At 41.8% G+C, this 22,323-nt stretch overlaps 1 protein-coding gene across 1 annotated transcript in view; it reads left to right on the forward strand.

Annotated features, from left to right (window-relative positions):
• ITGAM (integrin, alpha M (complement component 3 receptor 3 subunit)) overlaps nt 1-22,323 on the forward strand; it is a 46,023-nt gene that overhangs the window by 5,706 nt on the left and 17,994 nt on the right. The window contains exons 3-14 of the mRNA XM_006871935.1: nt 3,559-3,662; nt 4,006-4,076; nt 4,226-4,343; nt 8,631-8,761; nt 9,174-9,319; nt 9,930-10,083; nt 14,366-14,516; nt 15,238-15,311; nt 15,463-15,592; nt 15,885-16,027; nt 19,799-19,939; nt 20,036-20,245. Coding sequence (XP_006871997.1) covers nt 3,559-3,662; nt 4,006-4,076; nt 4,226-4,343; nt 8,631-8,761; nt 9,174-9,319; nt 9,930-10,083; nt 14,366-14,516; nt 15,238-15,311; nt 15,463-15,592; nt 15,885-16,027; nt 19,799-19,939; nt 20,036-20,245 — 1,573 coding nt within the window. The remainder of the gene's footprint in view (nt 1-3,558; nt 3,663-4,005; nt 4,077-4,225; nt 4,344-8,630; nt 8,762-9,173; nt 9,320-9,929; nt 10,084-14,365; nt 14,517-15,237; nt 15,312-15,462; nt 15,593-15,884; nt 16,028-19,798; nt 19,940-20,035; nt 20,246-22,323) is intronic.

Below are 22,323 nucleotides of genomic sequence, written 5' to 3' on the forward strand. Positions count from 1 at the left end.
TATCTGAATTTTTAAAAAAAAGTTTTTATGTGAGTTAAGTGATAGTTTATACAGGAGAACATCAGCTTCACACTCATCCGATCGTATTTCATTTCATTGCAATGATTATAATCCCCTCCATGCATCATCGTTCTATTCCCTCTGTTTTTTTTTTTTTTGGGTGTACACCAAAACCTTCAGGGATATGCAATTATTCAAACACCCAAAGGGCATACCCTGCAAGCCTGTCCCCTGGCTGCCAGCACACAGCCCATCTCCTTCCATGAGTCTAGAGTTCCCAGCTGCTCCATCTGTCCATGTCATTGTCTCTGCCTCCATCTCTGGCATTGTTGCTTCTTTGAAACACTCCTTCTCTTCTCCTTTTATGGTCCCAGGGTCCTCTGCTCCTGGACTACAAGATCAACCACTTCCCTCCTTTTGCTACAAAACGTCTACCTTTACAGTTGCAACAATTACAATTAGTCACGATAACAGTAACTCCCTATTGAACAACAAAAGTCTTATCCACATCTCCTTTCACCAGTGGGTCTAGAAAGGTTGAAAACCACTCAGCAGAGATTCTACCTTCCCCCAATGTATCTGAATTTTAGGATTAACTTTTCCATCTCTACAAAAAAAAAACAGTTGGAATTCTCAAGATCATTTTTTTTTGGGGTGGGGGGAAGGGTTTGTATACTCTTTTATAAAATTTATTTTAAAAACCTTTTATTATGAATTGAGTGAAGTCTTACAGTGCAGATAATCAGTTTTACATTAAACAAATCATATACTTGTTTCATTTCAATGATTGCAATCCCCTCTATGTAACATCAGTTATCCCACCTGCTTTGTTCCCTGTGCCTATTATTATTTCTTAACTTTTTATTATGCATTGAGTGAAGGTTTATATACAAGACCATCAACTTAACGTTCAACAAGTAATACACTTTGTTTCATCTCTATGTTTGCAATCTCCTCCATGCAACAAGAGTTATCCCACCTCCTCCGTGTGGTTCCTATTTGCATTCTACCCACCTTCCTATCCCTTCTCAAATTTGTTCTTAGAAAAATGTTGTCCTTTTGGTTTTGAAGGATTGACCATTCCATGGAGAACATACCTTACTAGAGTTGTTGTCCTCCGTGTATGCCTATCTATTGCTTGGCTGAAAATTGGGATATGAGGGTGAATGCCATTCTAAATCTCAAGGGTGGTTGACGGCCCCAGTCTAAGGTTTCTCCAGTATCATTCTGACCAGTAAACCTTTTGTAAAAAGTATTTTTATTGTCAAATAAATTTGAGTTTAGTTCCACATTTCCTCCCACTTGATTCGGGACCCTTTCAAGGCAGTTGGTAGTGGTAACTGGGCACCATCTAGCTCTTCTGGTCTCAGTCATGGAGACTGATGCTCACATGTTCCATGAGCCCACTGGACTAATTGATTCCAAGCCTCTTCAGTTCTCATCGCTCTTCTTTCTTCTGCACATGGAGAGACCAATAGCTGCACCTTAGACAGCCACTCATGAATTTTTAAGATCCCAGATGCTACTCACCCAAGCATGATGTAGAACATTGTCTTTGTGGACTATGTTATTCCAATTGACCATGGTGTCCCCTGAGACCATGGTCTTGAGCCCCCAGGTCCATCAACACATTGCCTTAAGATGTTTGATAATATCTAGGAAGTTTTCAGCATTTTGCCTGCTTTATGCTCCACTACATTCATAACTGTGTTTGCCTCAAAGATCAATAGTAATGTACAAATATCCTCTTTCAAATCCTTATATATTTGTGGGCTATACCCACTCAGCCTACATCCCTGTGATTCTTGTTCCCATTCCCCCGTCTCTCCGAACCCTTCTGAATTTCATTCTTAGATGAAAATGATCACTTCTTTTTAATTCTACACTTCACATTGCTGAAGGTGGGCTATGTGCCCTCATTGTCATTCATCTGTAGATTTCATAGACTGTGACTAGAATGATCCTTTCTTTTGCTTCCTGATCATCCTTAGAAAACCTCCGCTTTCTCTCTCTCTTTTCAATTATCTTTTATTGTGACCTGAATGAAGTTTACAGAACACATCTAAACAAATCAAACACTTCATGTCATTACAATCAGTGCATTGTAATGACACGAAGTGCCATCAGTTAACTTTATTTTCCTCTATTCCCTCTAACTCGTGCACTCCTTCTGTGTTTTCCATAACCTTCATTTTTCCTGTGCCAACCTCCCTTTCATTGTATTTTGCTTTCTCTATTACCCAAGTTGAAGTTCTGGTGTGGCGCTGTGGATTAATGCGCCAGACTGCAAAGCCGTTTGATCCACAAGGGCGGTGGTTCGAGCTCACTAGCTGCTCCTCTGAAACCCTATACAGGGTCGCTATGGGTTGGAACCGACTCAACGGCACTTAATAACCACAACAATATCACCCAAGTTAGCACGGGTCTATCCTCTACCCAGTGAATAATTTCCCATCCCCGATAACTATCATAGAATGCTTCTTTTAACAAGAAAACGTTTTCTTAACTTTTTACAACACTGGTCTCATAAAATGTTTGTCCTTTTGTGATTGAGTAACTTTCATGCAGCAGCATGTCCTCAAGGTTGGCGGTTCAAGCTCACCAGCCACTCCTTGGAAACCTATTCAGGACAATTATGAGTCAGAACTGACTCGACGCATTTAACAACAGCATCCTTGTTATAGAAGGGTGTTTTTTTTTTTTTTAAGTTTTTATTGTGAATTAAGTGATAGTTTACATGTGAGAACATCGGCTTTACACTCATCATTTCATTGCAATGATTACAATCCCCTTCATGCATCATCATTCAACAGTATTTGCTTCGATTCCTTCTGTTGGTTTTTTTTGGGGGGTGGGGTGGGGGTGGGAATGTACACAGAAACACTTAGGTAGATATTATTTAAACAACCAAAGGGCACATTCTGCAAGCTTGCCTGTAGAAGGTTTTTTCGTGTCTGCCTCATCTGCCATCTTGCTGGAAGTTGTCAATATAATTTAAAACTGCATTTCTCTGTTTTTGAGTGATGAGAAATGCGAACACATTTTTTTAAATCTGTTGCCAAGTTTTCTATTGAGCTATTTTTTTCCCCCCTTTTCGGTTTGTAGGACTTTCAGTATATTGAGGAAAGTAATCTGGGATATGAATTGCTTACCTTCTTCTCCAACGAATAGTGTCCTTATACAGCGACCCTGTATAGGGTCTCCAAGGCTTTTAAACCTTTGTGGGAGCAGAAAGTTTCATCTTTCAACTATAGAGTGGCTGATGGACTACAGTAGACATTTATTTAGAAGTTCTATGTGTTTACATTCACCAATTTTTACTGACATCTGGATTTTTGTGTTATTTTTAGAAGGGCCTTTCCTACTCCCAAGATTTAAAAATTCCTCAGTTTTTATTTCTCTGATTTTCGCCTCCTACTCTTAGGAACTGGAGAATCCCTGTGAGGGTTGGCTCACCCACACTTCTCAGGCTTGTTGAACTTCTATACTTGTTCTCCTTCCCCCATGTGACTATTTTCACTTGTCCCCATGGTGATCTGTTCCCACATCTCCCCCCAGGGTAGTGGTTGGAGCCCCCCAGGAGATAAAATCTGCCAACCAAACTGGCGGCCTCTACCAGTGTGACTACAGCATAGGCATGTGCCATCCTATCCCCCTGCAGGGTAAGTCACTGCCTATGCCTGGGACCCAAGGCCAAAGTCCCACTTGTACATATACCTGGATTCAACTGACTGGGCACTCCTGTGCTGGACAGGGAGAGAGGGAGGAGGAAGGGCCTGCAGTGGTGGGCTAAGGATTCCTGTTACCAGTCTTTTGTGTGTTCTGAAGACTCTACCCCAGATGCCTTCAGACAACCTCTTCATGTTTCTTTCCTATGATCTAAATGTCCTGCTTACCTGCCATGTCTCCCAGGGCTGAGATGGTCCCATATCAGTTCTCCACAGCCCCACATTTGCTCCTTTCATGCCACTGAGAGGGTAACTGTGTTCATATCTGTCTCTTCAGTTCCCTTAGAGGCTGTGAATATGTCTTTGGGTCTGTCTTTGGCATCTACCACCAGCCCCTCCCAGCTGCTGGTAAGTTGACCTGGGTCATGGGAGGGTATTTATGGCAGGAGTTTGGAGACCAGAGGCACTGGGACCAGGGATCTCCTGGAGGGTGCAGATGGTGGAGCAAAGGGAGAGAAAGCAGGGGCAGCTCCTCTAACTGGCACACTGCTTCCCAGGCCTGTGGTCCCACTGTGCACCAAAGCTGCAAGGAGAACACCTATGTGAATGGCTTTTGCTTCCTGTTTGGATCCAACCTACTCCAGCAGCCCCAGAGGTTTCCTGAGACCCTGAAAGGTACGTTGTTTTTGACAGAGGGTAGCTTGTGGGCAGCATGAGACAGGAGGTTCGAGGACCTGTTCATAGTCTGGGGGAGTGACTTAGAGGTCTAGATATGGGAGAGTGAGGGAACTGGGTTACTCTAGAGATACTGGGGGAGGTGCTAGGGTTTTGTACTTCAACACAACTCTAACCTTGGTGAAAGAAGGAGTTTTGCCCCTGATTCACAGATGTCACAATTACTTAGAGTCACTGTCCGTGTCTCACAACCATAGTCTTCAAGGGTCTAGGTGGTGTGGGTCCTGTCCACTTCTCTCTCATTACTTGCACCTCAGTCATTGTATTCCAGCCACCCTGGCTGCCTTCTCCAATCAAACTTGTACTTGCCTCAGGGCCTTTGCATTTACTGTTCCTTCAGCCTGACATCCTATTCCCCCAGGTCTCAGGTGGCTGACAACACATTGTCTTCTCTGTTCAAATGTCACCTCTATTAAGAGGTCTTCTTTGACCATCTTTTCTAATCATTCCTATCCATTCATTGGCACTCCTATCACATGACCCTACTTTAGCATCTTCCTCTGTATGATTCAGGAGTCCTGGTGTGGCACTGTGGGTTAATGCACAGGACTGCAATTGGTTTGAACCACAAGGTTGGCAGTTCAAGCTCACCAACTACTCCTTGGAAATCCTATACAGGGTCATTATGGGTTGGAACTAACTCGACGGCACTTAACAGCATCGACAAATGTATGATTCATGTATTTCACCAGAGGGACTGGGGATACAACTTCTTTTCTTGCACAATGCATGATCTTTCTCATTCGGTCCAGTGACTTCAGCCATTCCCTCACATGTCTCGCTTTAGCCCTCATTCTCAAGAGTTTTAGGCTGTTTCTTTTAAAGCACATTCATTTATTTAAAAATAGGTGATGCTGCTCTTTGTTGAAAACTCCAAAAGCACCAAAGGAGGATACATTGTAAACATTTCCTCCTTCTGGGTTCCTGAGCCCTGTTTCCTTCCTGAGAGGTAGTCATTATAAGTACTTTCTTGTGTCTTCTCTCTCAGAGATGCTCCCTTGGTTTTTTTTTTTAATGTTTTATTGTGAATTATGTGATAGTTTACATGTGAGAACATTAGTTTTACATTCATCCTATGGTATATCATTTCATTGCCATGCTTACAACCCCCTCCATGCATCATCAACCAACTAAAGGGTATATACACTACAAGCCTGCCTCCCGGTTGTCAGCACACAGCCCCTCTCCCTCTCTGGGTCTAAAGTCCCCAGTTGCTCCATCTCTCCACTTCATCATCTCCGCCTCCATCTCTGGCATCACTGCTTCTCTGGGTAGGGTCCCGCTCTCCACTCTTCTTCCTTGATGGTCTCAGGGACCTCTGCTCCTAGACTGCAAAGTCAATCACTCCCCTCCTTACTACAAAACATCTACCTTTACATTTCCAATCCTCACAAGCAGTCCTGATAGCAATTATTCACTATTGTATCACAAGAGACCTATCTGCATTTCCTTTCATCAGCCCCACCTTGACAGATTGGATACTACTCAGTGGAGATTGCTGCTCCCTTGCTTTTGTCTGTGTTCTTCATACTTTGGTTACCAATGGCAGCATGCTCTGGTAGTGTAGTAGTTATGAGGTGGGCTGCTAATCTCAAGGTCAGTAGTTCAAAACTACCAGCCATTCCAATGGAGAAAAATGAAACTTTCTGCTTCTGTAAAGATTTACAGTCTCGGAAACCATATATAGGGTCTCTTTGAGTCGGAACTGACTTCACGGCACACCACCACCACCATCATGCTATACACACTGTTCTGTGCCTTGATTTTTTTTGTTTTTTTTTTTTCACTTAACATCATATCTTTGATGTTAACTTTTCTGCCTACTCTTCTTTGTATATTTTCTATATATAAATGTTAGAATCTGCTTGCCTGTCACACACACACACACACATACACATACAATCAGTGCTCCTTTTGGCAAAAGTATTTTTTGAATTCTACATAGTAAAATGGACTTTTATTTTAGTATACAGTTTCATGAATTTTAATTATGTATAGATTTGTGTAATCACCACCAGAATCAATTCTATCACCCTCCTAAGACCTCCTTCATCTACCCTTTCATAGTCAATCAAACCCTACCTCCACCCATCCCAGGTCCCTGAGAGCCACTGATTTGTTCTCCACCACTTTAGTTTTGTCTTTTCAAGAATGTTGTCTAATTGGAATTGGCTTCTTTCATCTAGAATACAGTATCTGAGATTCATGCAAGTTGATAGGCCATGCAATTTTTCATTGTTTTATCACAATACCGTTCCCACTGAAGGATGTTTAGGTTGGTTCAGCATTTGACAATCTGAATGTTATTGTTAAGTGCTGTTCCAACTTATAGTGACCTTGTATGTTTTCCAAGGCTATATCTGTGTGGGAGTCCCAAATCATGTCTTTTTCCTATAGAGCTGCTGGTGGGCTCGAACCACCTACCTATTGGTTCCCAGTTCAATGCTTATCCTATAGAGCCACCACACTCCCTAATCCTGAATGTTGTTGTTGTTAGTATGTGCCGTGGAGTCGGTTCTGATTCATAACAACCCTGTACAGGGTTTCTGAGGCTGTAAATGTTTACAGGAGCAGAAAGCTTCATCTTTCTCCCGTGAAACAGCTGGTAGTTTCGAACTGCTGATCCAGAGGTTAGCAGCCCTATTCATAACCACTATGTTATCAGAGCTCCTTTAATCCTGAATAGAGCTGTTATAAATCCCTCACTGTTATGGAAAATTTCCTAAAATACAAGATAAACCCTGTCACTCTCTTTTCTAAGACACTTTAGTAGCTCCCACTGACTGAAGGACAGCTAAACTTGTTGGGGCACAGAAGTGCTTCCTAATGGAATCTTTGCTTAATGCTATCACTTGGTCTTCATTCCCATCACACAAATTTAACCCTTTAGTGCCATTTCCATTTATGGATTCTGCTAGAATATTCTAATGCCCCCCCCTTCCCTTTGTGGGAATAAGATAAAGCACTGGACCACAAGGTTGGCTTGAACTGCAAGGTCAGTGGTTCAAATCCACCAGCTGTTCCTTGGAAACCCTATAAAGAGTTTCTGTGAGTCAGAACTGACTCTACGGCACTTAACTACAGCATTCCCTTTATGGAGTACCGGTGTGGCTCCACAGGAGAATGCGTTTAGACTGAAATGCAGGTTTGAACTTCAAGATCGGCGGTTCAAACTCACCAGTCACTCCTCGGAAACCTTATATAGGGTTGTTATGAGTCGCAACTGACTTGATGGCACTTAACAACAACAACAACAACATTCCCTTTTTGGAGTCCTGGTGTGGTGTTGCAGGATAAAGCACTGGACTGCTAATTGCAAGGTTGGTGGTTCCAATCTACCATTTGCTGCCTGAAAATCCTATATATGGTTCTTATGAGTTGAAACCATCTCAATTACAAACAACAATTCCCTTATGTCAGTCAGAGTCCCAACCCTAACAAATGACACTCTCCAATTACATAAATTCAAAGAAGGTTCATTTTCAAAGAGACTAATTATTAAGGTGGAGGTAAGATCTAAGGGAGATGCAAGGGAACTTAGGGCCAGCAACTAAAGAGCTGTTATCATTCCTTGGTTGGTTGATAAGATATGAGGAGAGTTCATCAGAACCCAGAAGGAGAGAGTCAAGGACACAGTGACCTAAGGTAACCCCACAAGGGAGAGAGCCAAGGGGAGAATACCATGATCTCACTCTTCTCTCTCCCTTCAGTCTCCTGCTGAGGCATCTAATTGGACAAATCCAATGATAAACTAAGCCAAGGAGGAGGGTGCCGTGCTGATATGATCCTTGTGGACCATTCTCTTGGGTCACAGGACAGGGTGAAGAAAAGCAGGAAGAAAAGTTGAGAATGGGCAGAGGAAGACATCCAGTACAGTTTCATATGTGCTATGTTCTTTTTGTCTGTAACTTGTTTTTTTTTTCATGTTATTGTGTGTCATTGAGTTGGTTCTGACTCATAGCAACACTGTATAGGGTTTCCAAGAGGACTCCTTTCATATACCTGGACAATTGTTTCTTGTTCTTCATGATCCAGCTCAAATATCACTGCTTTCCCTGGTTTCCTCTTTGTTTATGGTTTGCTTTGCTTGGAGCCTGGATTGTGGCTTAGTTATCCTTTTACCCTTGGTGCTCAGTAGAGTTGACATGCAAAAAATTGACCATTGACTCTCTAAACATTTAATTACTTCTTTAATAATCAATCCATATTCTTTTCCCTCTTGCCCAGAATGTCCTCAACAGGAGAGTGACATCGTCTTTTTGATTGATGGCTCTGGTAGCATCAACCCAAGAGACTTTCAGCGGATGAAAGAGTTTGTTTCAACTGTGATGGGCCAATTCAAAAAGCCCAAAACCTCGGTGAGCACCAACGAGTCATCTCCTCCTTCTATTGCAGATATTGCCACTCCATCAAGGTTTTCTTTCATGATTCTCTTTCTCTCTTTTCTGATTGTGTCTGGATGCAGCCTCAGCATTATTTCAGCGTTATGTGAAGGCAATCCTGACCAATGAATAGAGGTTGGGTTGGATAATGAAACCCACATGTCCTCTCTGGTTGAATTCTGTTACTGAGAGGTGGGAGCTATAAAGCATCTCTCTGTCTTGGTGAGGCAGAGGGATGGAAGTGCACTGGAGAGAAGGCATTTGATGCCTGGGTGTTTTAATATTGATGTGAGACTTGCTTGGGTGAACAACACTTTTTCTTGGATGAGATATGTCTAAAGGGGTGGTGGGACACTTACTCCATCTAATACTGGATGCTTGTTCCCAGTTCTCTTTGATGCAGTACTCTGATGACTTCCAGACTCATTTTACCTTCAATGATTTCAACCGTAATTCTAACCCAAATTCACTGGTGGAGCCAATAAGACAGCTGTACGGGAGGACATACACTGCCACAGGAATCCTCAAAGTAGTGTAAGATCTGCCCTGCTTCCTTTCTGGTGGAGGGAACACCATGAATGACTGTGTATGAAATGTTTTTGAAAAAAAACAAAACCCAAGTTGTGAGTAAAGGGAGAATGTATGGGGTAGGTGACGAGGGAGGCTAGAAAGGTTGGTTGAGGTCAGGTCACGAAATACAATCAGAAGGTTAGTATTTGATGTCTCAGTCAGTGGGGATCCATTGAAAATGCTAGATAACCGGGAAACATCAGCACATCTGCATATTGGAATGCTCATTCTGATTTCAAGTGCAGAGATGATGGTGAAGGCTGATACAAAGTCCAAGAGGACAAGCTGGAGAGAAGTGGTAGTGTTTTAGGAGACGCTTGATCATGGCGTCTTTCTTCTTATTTTTTAAAATTTAAAGTTATTGATAGTAATTCTAAAGAAATCAAACTATGCAAAATAATACAAAGGCAAGAATGCGTCTCTCCCCAACTTTCCTACCCTTCCACATTTCAGGACAGCTTCTAGACAAGTCCAGCTGTATCTGTGTCTGTAACTCAACTGACATTTCTTCCTGAGCATTGATAGTATCTCTATCTACTTGCATTTGACTTTGTCTCTCCTCTTTCCTGGACAGAAATGAACTGTTTCAAGACAGCAGTGGGGCCCGGAAGAATGCCCTTAAGATCCTAGTGGTCATCACAGATGGGGAAAAGTTTGGTGATTCCTTGGAATACAAAGATGTGATTCCCAAGGCAGAGAAAAAAGGGATCATCCGCTATGTCATTGGGGTAGGAAATGTGACTCTTGGATCTGATGTTCTGTGGACAATTTTTGATACACCCTTCTTTTAATTTGCAAATATCAATGAATTAGAGCAGGGCAAGGGTAACAGCTAGTAACCATATATGTATATCTGTATTTGTCCTCTAGCATCACGGTTACGTTATTTAACCAACTATCCAAAATTCAGTGGCTTAAAACAGTAAGTAAGCCAGAAGGCCAGATGGTCAATTTTTCTGATCTTAGCTGGGTTCTCTCAGGCATTTCTATTCAGCTACAGGTTGGAACCACCACTTTGTCATACTTTGTCATACTGTTACTTTGTCATACTGTGGTGACTTGTGTGTTGCTGTGATGCTGGAAGTTATGCCACGGGTATTTTAAATACCAGCAGGGTCACCCACTCTTGGCAGGTTTCATCTGAGCTTCGAGACAAAGACAGACTAGGAAGAAGGAGAGATGGACTACTTCTGAATATTTAGTCACTGAAAACTTTATGAATAACAGTGAAACACTCTCAATACCAGAATACTGACTATTGAAACATGATGCAGAACATCAGAATATTGTCAGATATAGTGCCTGAAGATGAGTGCCCTCAGGTTGAAAGGTGCTCAAAATACAACTGGGAAAGAGCTACCTCCTCAAAGTAGAGTTGACTGTGATGACACTAATGGAGTAAAGCCTTTGGGACCTTTGTTTGCTGATAGGGCACAATTCAAAATGAAGAGAAACATCTGTAAACATTCATTAACAATTGGAACATGGAATGTACAAAGTATGAATCTAGGAAAATTGGAACTTGTCAAAAGTGAAATGGGATAAGCTTTGATCTCCTAGACTGAAATGGACTGGCATTGGCCATTTTGAATTTGACAATCACATGGTTTACTATGCAGGGAATGACAAATTGAAGAGAAATGACATTTCATTCATCATCAAAAATAACATATCAAGATCTGTCTTGAAGTACAATGCTGTCTGTGATAAGATAATATTCATACTTTTACAAGGAAGACCAGTTAATCCAGTTATTATTCAAATTTATGTACTAAAGCCAGTGAAGATGAAATTGAAGAATTCTACCAACTTCTTCAGTCTGAAATCTGCCAAACTTGAAATTAAGTAATTATTAATAATTACTGGTGATTGGAATGCAAAGGTTGAAACAAAGAGGAAGGATCAGTAGTTGGAAAATATGGCCTTGGTAAAAGAAATGATGCTGGAGATAGCATGATAGAATTTTGTAAGACAAATGACAAATAACTTCATCGCAAATCCCTTTTTAAACAACGTAAAAGATGACACATGGACCTAACCATATGAAATATACAGAAATCAAATTTACTACATCTGTGGAAAGAGAGAGTGGAAAAGCCAAAAGAGGCCAGAAGTAGATTGTGGAACAGAGCACCAATTGCTCATATGCAAGTTCAGGCTGAAGCTCAAGAAAACTAAAACAAGTCCATGAGAGCCAAAATATGTACACATCCCACCTGAATTTAGAGATCATCTGAAGAACAGATCTGAGGCACTAGACACTAAAGACTGAAGATCAGAAGAGTTGTGGGATGACATCAAGAACATCATACAGGAAGAAAGTAAAAGTCATTAAGAAGACAAGAAAGAAGGAAAAGTCCAAAATGGATGTCAGAAGAGACTCTGAAACTTGTTCTCCAACACAGAGATGCTAAAGCAAATGCAAAAAATGAGGAGGTAAAAGAGATGAATAGAGAATTTCAAAAGGCAGCTCGAGAAGAAAAAGTCTAATATTATAACAAAATGTGCAAAGACCTGGAGTTAGAAAACCAAAAGGAAAGAACATGTTCAGCATTCCTCAAGCTGAGGGAAAGGGAACAGAAAAAAAAAAAAAAATCAAGCCTTGATTTGTAATATTGAAGGATTCTATGGGCAAAATATTGAATGATGCAGAAAGCATCAAAAAAAGATGGAAGAAATACACAGAGTCACTATACCAAAAGGAAATGATTAATGTACAAACATTTCAAGAGGTAGCATATGATCAAGAGCCAATGATCCTGAAGGAAGAAGTCCAAGATGCATTGAAGGCATTGGCATAAAACAAGGCTTCAGGAACGGATGGAATCCAAATAGAAATCTTTCAACAAACTGATGCAGCACTGGGGGCACTCACTCATCTATGCTAAGAAGTTTGGAAGACAACAACCCAACCTGGCCAACTGACTGGAAGAGATCCATGTTTGTGCCCATTCCAAAGAGAGGTTACCCAATGGAATGCAGAAATCATAGAACAATATCATAAATATCCCATACAAGCAAATTTTTACTGAAGATAATTCCAAAACAACTGCAAGCATATACATTGACAGAGAACTTCCAGAGGCTCAAGCCGGATTCAGAAGAGGATCTGGAATGAGGGATATCATTGCTGACACCATATGGATCTTGGCTGAAAGCAGAGAATACCAGAAAGATGTTTATCTTGCTTTATTGACTATGCAAAGGCTTTCAAGTGTGTAGATCATGACAAACTATGGACAACATAGTGGAGAATAGGTATTCTGGAACACTTAATTGTGCTCATGAGGAACTTGTACATAGACCAAGGGGCAGTTCGAACAGAACATGGGAACACTGAACGGTGTGCACAGCCCTAGGTTGTACCAGGACTGTATTCTTTCATCATACTTGTTTAAACTGTATACTGAGCAAATAATCTGAGAAGCTGGATCATATGAAGAAAAACATCAGGAAAGGAGGAAGACTCATTAACAACCTGCAATATGCTGATGGTACAACTTTGCTTGTTGAAGTCAAAGAGGACTTATACTTACTGATGAAGATCAAAGACCACAGCCTTTGGTATGGGTTGCACCTTAATATAAAGAAAACAAAAATCCTCTGCACTGGACCAATAAATTACATCATGATAAATGGAGAAAAGATTGAAATTGTCAAAGACTTCATTTTGCTAAGATCAACCATCAACACTCATGGAAGCAGCAGTCAAGAAATCAAATGACGTATTGCATTAGGCAAATCTGCTGCACAAGATCTTTTTAAAAGTGTTGAAGAGCAAAGATGTCAGTTTGATTATTAAGGTGTGCCTGACCCAAGATATGGTATTTTCAATAGCCTCATATACATGTGACAGTTGGACAGTGAATAAGGAAGACCACAGAAGAATTGATGCATTTGAGTTATGGTGTTGTTGGAGAATATTAAAAGTATTATAGACTGTCAAAAGAACAAACCAATCTGTGTTGGAAGAAGTACAGCCAGGATGCTCCCTGGAAGCCAGATGGCCAGGCTTTGTCTCTCATACTTTGGACATACTGTCAGAAGGGACCAGTCCCTGGAGAAGGATATCATGTTTGGTAAGGTGGAGGGTAGGAGGAAAAGAGGAAGACCCCCAATGAGATGGATTGGCACAGTGGCAGCAGCAATGGGCTTAAATGTAACAGTGATTATGAGGTTGGCCTAGGACTGGGCAGTGTTTCATTCTGTTGTGCATAGGGTTGCTATGAGTCGGCACCAACACAATGGACCCTAACAACAATAACAATCTGCTGGTCTTGGCTGACTTCTGTCACTTGTCTGGAGGTTTCTAGCTCTGTTGGACTAGAATGACTTTGACTTTGACTAGGACAACAGAGGTGACTTGGCTTTGCCTCTTGTATCTCATCTTTAATGGATTGTCCTGTGCATGTCTTAATGGTGAAGGCAAAGAACAAAGGAGCCAGTGGAAATGTTCAAGTGCATTTTTAAGTCTCTGCTTTCATCACATTTAACAACATCTGGTGTAACAACGTAACTGAGTCCAGAGACAATGATTGTGACCATTGATCTCACCAACCATAGGAAAGTACAAAGTTTTAGGGAAAGGACTTGGAGACAGAAAAGATTTAAGATTTGGGGCCATCAGTGTAATCAAACTCCCATAGCACCTTGTGTAAATTAGAAAAAGACATCCCTGTGGGTGAATGGGTTGGCAAACAAAAACACTTTGCTGTCAAGAAAAAGACTTCCCTTCTTTTTGGGAGAGATCAAACCAGCATCAAAATGCAGGGCATAGCAAATGGTCCGAAGCCTGGATGGATCTCAGCTCCAGTTGCTTCCTTGTACAGTGCTCTTGTGCAGGATACAACTTGCCCAACGATATACCTGACAGCCTTCTCCCAGGGGCCCTCTCATGCAGATTCTCATTTGACAAATAATGTTTCCCATTTTTTCCTGAAGAATTTTTTTTACTGGATGGAGCTGCTGCCCTAGACAGCATCTTATTTGCCTTGTTTTCCTTGGTGACAGGTGGGAGATGCCTTCAACAGTGAGAAATCTCACCAAGAACTGAATACCATCGCATCCAATTCATCTTCTGACCATGTGTTTCGGGTAAATAACTTTGAAGCTCTGAAGACTATTCAAAACCAGCTGCAAGAAAAAATCTTTGCCATTGAGGGTGAGTCAGCGTTCTGTGTTCCCAAGTCTGCTCCAGAGCCAGCCCCTTACCCAAACACTCAGTCCCTTCTAGAAACTAGAACCTTTCAGACCTTGGTATTCTGACCCTCAACACCAACTGTCTCCAGTTCCTCTAGTTCCTAGTCATCTATTGGAAACTGAAGAATCTAACCTCTCTAATGTTGCAAGTCTTGCCTGTAGGCTGAAAGTTGGAGGACAAACTGCCAAGTTCAGCAGTTTGAATCTACCAGCTGCTTTCTGCTTCCATCAAGATTTCCAGTCCTGGAAACCCTATACAGGGTCAATATATGTGTCAGAGCTGACTCAGGGGCATGCAGCAACAGAGGCAGACTATTTCCAAAAATTTGGATGCATTGCCAACATTTGTCTGTTTGGTTTACTTCTATGTTCTCAATGTCCAGTAGCTAGAAGGTACTCAATAAATCTTTGATAGATAAAGGAATTTAAAACTGGAGAGTTTAATATACAGTTCATATTTCTGGCTTCCCTTGGAAATTTGAAAGGTAAGTCACTTGAAGGACCATATCGCCACTTGGTAGAGATGAATAGCAGTCACCCCTTGAAAGGGATGTATATGTTCTGGTTCAACACAATTTCTATCTTGAGGTTTTTTTTCTCTGGTCACCATAGGCATTTGAGTTTCCAGCCCCTCTTCTAGACTCTTCTTCTTTCTTTAATGTAGAACGTTATCCTCCTTCCAGGTACTCAGACAGGAAGCAACAGCTCATTTGAGTATGAGATGTCTCAGGAAGGCTTCAGTGCCGCCATCACCTCTGTAAGTGGTCTCCCATTAAACTGTGGGGGAAAGAAGGGTCACAAAAGTTCAGGGGTCCTCTGTGGTGGATTCCTGTTGGGGGAAATTCCTTGGGTGGGTAGCAGTGGTCTCTTCTCCCTTCTCACCAGTTCTGTTCTAACCGCTTCCCCAGAATGGCCCCTTGCTGGGTGCTGTGGGGAGCTTTGACTGGGCCGGTGGAGGTTTTTTGCGAACTTCAAAGGGAGAAGTCACCTTCATCAACACAACCAGGGTGAATTCAGACATGAATGATGCTTATTTGGGTGAGTGAGGAGGGAAGTGTTATTCTAAGAAAGAAGTAGGATGTAGTGTAATTCAATTAGTGTGGATGTCATTAGACATTTCACAGGCCCTTGGGATAGCTTGAAAGACAAACATTTCAAAATTTAATTTTAATTATGTTTGCAAAGAAGAATATAGTGTGGGGACCCGAGGCTCCAACTTACCATGCATTGGGCTACCTCATTGTCACTATCCAAGGAATGGGCCTCCTTGGTAGAGAGGGGGTGGGGTCTGCGAGGGAAAACACTTCTCCTCTTAGACCACTGTCTTCAGGTTATGCTTCCGAGGTCATTTCGCGAAACAAGGTACAGAGTCTGGTTCTGGGGGCACCTCGATATCAGCACACTGGCCTGGTGGTGATGTTCAAACAGAATGCTGGGAGCTGGAAGACCAGTGCTGTTATCAATGGGACCCAGGTGAGTGTGGAGTTTGTGGAGCATGAATGTGCAGAGCCTCCGCGGGGGCTGAGGAGTGCCCAGTAGGCATTGCCACATGTGATGTATGGCAGAACACCGTAAAAATGTCTGCCGACATTTTGACCTGGACAGTCACAGCATCAGCTTTGCATTTGGAAATGTTGTCCTCCACTTTTCTCACGATACATAACAAAACTTGGCTTGTATAGAGCTCCCAGTCAGTTCCCCTGTACCCAGCGCTGGTATTCAATCAGTCCATAACCAGTATAGTCATGGTAAATACTAAACTATTAAGATATTGCTCTATCTTGTAAGAAATAACTACTTCCCTGAGATACTTCCCCCTGCCACAGGAACTCTGGCCCCATCCCCAGAACATTTAGGATGTCTCCATGACTTAGCAATATGAGGTCAGGGAGGAGGATACCTCTTAAGAACTGGTCAGGGGAGCCTTCTAAGACTTGCTCCAGCAAAACCACTGGGCACTGACTTTGCAGCCACAGCTGTTGAAATATTTTGACTGTTATCCTTGTACAATCAGTGTGGTTGAACCTTATCTGGAATCTGGTATGTGAAGGAAAAATCTTTATTCAAAAATTTCCTTGCAAATCCCTAAGACAAAACTGCACCCACAATATTGTGTATCTAGCTCTGTGGCTGTTCCTTTAATTAAAAAAAAAAAATCAGGCCTGCAATTTATGCATCATATGTAGATGAAACCAGTTTGCCCTGACACCTGAGCAGCTTGTCCTAATTCTTTGCTAATAGTCAAGTTCTTCACATAGTCTTTCCATAGATTTCATCAACACGTATGAACTGTTGATGGTGGCAATGTCTGCTATGTCAGAGGGAGGGGTGGGGAATTCCAGGAAGTGAAGTGTGGGTGAGATGCTACTTCTCTGTTTTGTGTGTGTGCGAACAGTTGGGGAAGACTGACTGGAAGTTATGCAAACGGTCAGCAATCCCATGAAAAGATACTCAACATCATTAATTATTATTGTTGTTAGATGCCATCGAATCCGTACCGACTCATCACTACTTTATGTACAACAGAAGGAAACACTGCCCGATCCTGGGCCAACCTCACAATCATTGATACACTTGAGTCCATTACTACTGCCACTGTGCCAATTCATCTCATTGGGGGTCTTCCTCTTTTTCTCTGACCCTCCATTTTACCAAACATGATCTCCTTCTCCAATGACTGGCCCCTCCTGACAATATATCCAAAGTATAAGAGATGAAGTCTGGCCATCCTGGCTTCCAAAGAGCACTCTGGGACTATTGGTTCTTTTGGCAGTCCATGGTATTTTCAATATTCTCCTCCAACACCATAACTCAAATGTATCAATTCTTTTATGGTCTTCTTTCTTCATTATCTAACTTTCGCATGCATATGAGGTTATTGAAAAATACCGTGGCTTGGGTCAGGTGCACCTTGGTCCTCAAACTGACTTCTTGGCTCTTCAATACTTTAAAGAGATCTTCTGCAGCAGATTTACCCAATGCAATATTCAATAAGGCATTAATTATTCGAGAAATGCAAACAAAACTCACAATGTGATACTATTTCACACTCATTGGAATGTTGTTGTTGTTGTCGTTAAACACTGTTGAGTCAGTTCTGTCTCATAGAGACCCTGTATTGGGTTTCCGAGGAGTGGCTGGTGGGTTTGAACTGCTGATCTTGTGGCTCAAATTGACGTTGATGTCCAGCACAGTTACTGTATGACCTAGCAATTCTATGCCTAGATATATTCCCCCAAAGATATGCAAACGTATGTCCACACGAAAAGTTGCATATGAGCGTGTTCAAAGGAGCATTATTTATAACAGAGGAAAAGTAGAAGTAACCCAACTGCCTATCAGCTGATGAATGTTGTTGTTGTTAAGTGTCGTTGAGTCGATTCCAACTCATAGTGACTCTGTACAGGGTTTCTGAAGAGCAGCTGATAGGTTTGAACTGCCAACTTTGTGGTTTATGGTGCAGTGCTTAGCCTACAGCACCATACCAAGAGTCCAACTGGTGAATGGTTAAACAAAGTGTCGTATATCCATAAATGGCATATCACTTGATAATAAAGAGTAAAGTGCTGAGATATCCTACAATACTCATTAGCACCAAGTGAAAGAAACCACTCACAAAAGATAACACAATGTGTGAGTTCATTTATATGAAGTGTCCAGAATAGAAAAAGCTGTTAGGTGCCATCGAGTGAGACATTTCCAACAGAATGTGTGCAACAGAATGAAACTCTGCCTGGTCCCACACCATTCTCACAATCATTCCTCCGTTTGAGTCCATTGTTACAGCCACTATGTGAATCCATTTCTTTGAGGGCCTTCCTCTTTGTCACTGCCCCTCTACTTTACCAAGCATGATGTCCTCCTCCAGGGATTTGCCCCTCCTGGTGACATATTCAAAGTATATACGACAAAGTCTCACCATCTTTCCTTCTATGGAACATTCTGACTATACTTCTTCCGACACAGATTTGTTCGTTCTTCATTTGCGTCCATGGCGCATTTTTCTTCACCAGCACCATAGTTCAAAGTCATCAATTCTTCTTTGGTTTTCTGTTTGCTGCCTCATGTACCATGCATATGATGCAAGTGAACATACTCTGGTGCACTTTAGTCCTCAAAGTGACATCTTTTTTTTTTTTTTTTTAACACTTCAAAAAGGTCTTTTGAAGCAGATTTGCTCTTCAAATGCACTGTCATTTGAATGCTTGACTGCTGCTTCCATGAATGATTGTGACTCTAAGATGAAATTCTATCGATTTTAAGACTTCGTATAGAGCTATAGTAATCAAGAACGTGACATCGGCAAAGGGTAGACACATAGAGCAGTGGAGCATAGAATGGAAAAGACGGAACATATATGGTCATGGGATTTCCAATAAAAGTGTAAAGATAATTTGATGGAGAGTCTTTTCTGCAAATAGTGCTGAAACAATCAACATCCATTGGTAGAAAAACCACCACCACCAACAAAACAAAACTCTCCTCTTATTCTGGATATAAGTCCTTTGTCACATATGTAACCAAATCAGGTTTCAGGGGGTCATAGCTTGATGCATTTGCATTTTTCCTTCCTAGAATTTGTCCCAGTTTGAAATGACATCTCTTTAGTAACTGAAACCTGATTTCTGCCCCATATACTGTTAAGGTGGTCTCACTGATACAGCCCAACAACAAAGGCATGTACAGTTTAATGCATAACATTTTTATTGTTTTAACAAATGCATAAACTCATGTAGCAAGCACCACAGTCAAGATATAGAGTTTCCAGTCCTGATGCCATGTTCTTCTTCATATAGTCCAAATTCTCAGACTATTAGTTCTGCGGAAGAAAGATGAGGCTTTCTGATCTCATAAAGATATAAAGTCTCAGAAACTCTATACAAGGTAGCTATCAGTCGGAACCAACTTGACAGCACTTAACAACAACAACAACAACAACAAAGGATTTTCAAGATATTGAAAGCTTATTCTGTCTGTCCTTCCAGACTTTTCTCTCTGTATCATACAATCCAATTTATGTTATGCTGCTTTAATCTCCCTGGAAGACTATTTGGGGCAAATCCTCACCCACGGTTCACTGACTACATCATATTCTCCTCTAGCTGGCAGCACATTCAAGTGAACTTGTAAGATGAATTATGTAGAGAATCACCCCAGAAATCCTTCCCATCTCTATCATTGCCCTCCACTCGCTTTCATTTTCAGTGGGAGGAGGTATGTGATCTTAGCTCCATCTCATTTCAGATCGGTTCCTACTTCGGGGCCTCCCTCTGCTCTGTGGATGTGGACAGAGATGGCAACACTGACCTGGTCCTTATTGGGGCCCCCCATTACTACGAGCAGACCCGGGGAGGCCAGGTGTCTGTCTGCCCCTTGCCTCAGAGGGTGAGTGACTGACGACAGGGACCTGGACTGGGTTGGCCTCACTGTAGGATGGAGGAGTTGCCCCAGTTGGAGACTGGCACTGGTTTTGTTCTGCAGCGGGCTAGCTGGGAATGCCGGGCTGTTCTCCGCGGGGAGCAAGGACATCCTTGGGCCCGCTTTGGGGCAGCCCTGACAGTACTGGGGGACGTGAATGGGGACAAGCTGACGGATGTGGCCATCGGGGCGCCAGGGGAGCAGGAGAACCAAGGCGCTGTCTACCTATTTCATGGAGCATCAGGGCTGGACATCAGCCCCTCCCACAGCCAGGTGAGGTCTGGTTACTGTCCTTGTCATAAGCCATAGCTGTTTTATTTAGCTGCCTTCTAATACAATGCTTCCACCCCTGCTAGATCAGTTCTCCCAGGATTCCTTTGCAGAACTTTCAAAAATAATGACACACACTTCACAAAAGTCTCAAAGTCTCTAGTTAATTCTCCCCACAATGTAGGATGTACATGGGTGGGTGGAGGGGGGTCATCACCTCCACTTTAGTAAAGACAGGATCAGCAATGCTCAACGGCAAGCTGGATGTGTTGGGATGTAGTTCCTTTCTTTCGAATTACAGTTCTCGTCGGTCATGAGAATTTTGAACACTTAAAGTCCCACATCCCGAGATGTTTGGGCCAAACAGGACCCCACTCTTAATAGGGCCCGGCACTTGGTTTAATGCTCTGTTATTCCCATCATGAAATTCTTAATGATTTTTGAACAAGAGGGCTTTATATTTTTCTTTTACACTGAGTATTGTAAATTATATGGCCTTTTTAACCTAATGGGTTATCACCCTGCATCTTGTGGTCTCCACAACTAGTTTCCTCTCTAAATTGGCTCTTTGTTTCCTGCCACATGGAGCTCATGGTGTGGAGAGACCCTCACAGAGTGGTTCCATCTCATCTGTGCGGTATTCTTTCTCACTGCAGTTGACTAAGACTACTTCTGTTACTGCCCTCAATCTCTGGCTCTTTTCCAGCCTCACATTTTTCTCATGGTCTTTCTCTCTCTGTACCCCCACTCCAAAGGTACAACCCTGCCAACACATTCAAATCACCGGAAGGTCTTAAATAAACAAAAACAAAAACAGATGTTTGGATCCCACTAACAAGACACACATAACCCTGCCCCTCCCAAGCCTGACGCCATCAAGTCAGTTCTGACTCATGGCAACCCTGTGTGTTACAGAATGGAACGGTTCCATAGGGTTTCTTTTTTGCTATAATTTTTATGGGAGCAGACCTCTAGGGCTTTTTTCTCTGACACTACTGGGTGGGTTTGAACTTTAGGTTATTGTTGTTAAGTGCCATCAGTTCAATTTCAACTCATAGTAACCCTGTATAGAGTCTCTTAGGAGCAGCTAATGGGTTTAAACCACCAACCTTACAGTTCAAAACAACCTTGTGGTCTAGTGCTACACCAGGACTTGCCAAGTGCAAATTGCTGGCATCACTCAGGGACTAGACCCCGCCAATAGGCGTTCTGCTTCCAGTATTCTGGGGTTGGAACTCCAGGTATCAATAGATTATTTTGTATTTTATTTGAAAATCTTTAAAATATACAGCAAAGTAAAATGAATTGTATCATGAACACTGATATATCTATCACCTAAAATTTATAATGAACATTTTACTATATTTATTATTTCATATCCATCTGTTATTCTATTTTATATAAAATTTAATGCACTTAAAAGCAAGTCGTGGCTTCTGTTCACTTTCCACCTAAACTTCAGCATGTGTATTTACTAGGATTCGATATTTGCTTACAGTTTTTTTAAGTTGAAATTTACAGACCATGCAATGCACACTTTTTTTAGTGTTTTTAGCCTTTCAATGCGTTTTGACAAATGCATACACCTATGTATCCTGTTGCTGTTAAATACTATTGAGTTGATTCCGACCCATAGTGACCCTGTATAGGGTTTCCGAGGTTGTAAATCTTTACGGGAACAGAAAGCCTCATCTTTCTCCCTTGGAACAGCTGGTAGTTTCGAACTGCTGACCATGAGATTAGCAACCTGATTCATAACCACTACACCACCAGAGGTTGTAGATAAAGCTGAAGACTGCTGTCTACTCATTTCTCTCTGGGTGGCAAAGTCTCTCTCCACAATTAATTGAGTATTATTATGTTTATTTGTACTGATCCCTTCTGTTTTGCTGTGTAAGTGGAAAATGGAGGCTAAAGAGTTTGGTTTTATTTTATTTTTATCACAAAGGCTTTACGCTTTTACAGAAATGTAAAAGTCTAAAGTTAACAATGAGAATAACCATAGCTCATCCTCCAAAGGAAAACAAGCCAAAGGACAAGTACTTCACACATACACAGAATTTGGGGTTAAATAAATACAA

The sequence above is a fragment of the Chrysochloris asiatica genome, unplaced genomic scaffold (assembly GCF_000296735.1).
Source record: "Chrysochloris asiatica unplaced genomic scaffold, ChrAsi1.0 scaffold00178, whole genome shotgun sequence".
Lineage (NCBI taxonomy): Eukaryota > Metazoa > Chordata > Mammalia > Afrosoricida > Chrysochloridae > Chrysochloris > Chrysochloris asiatica.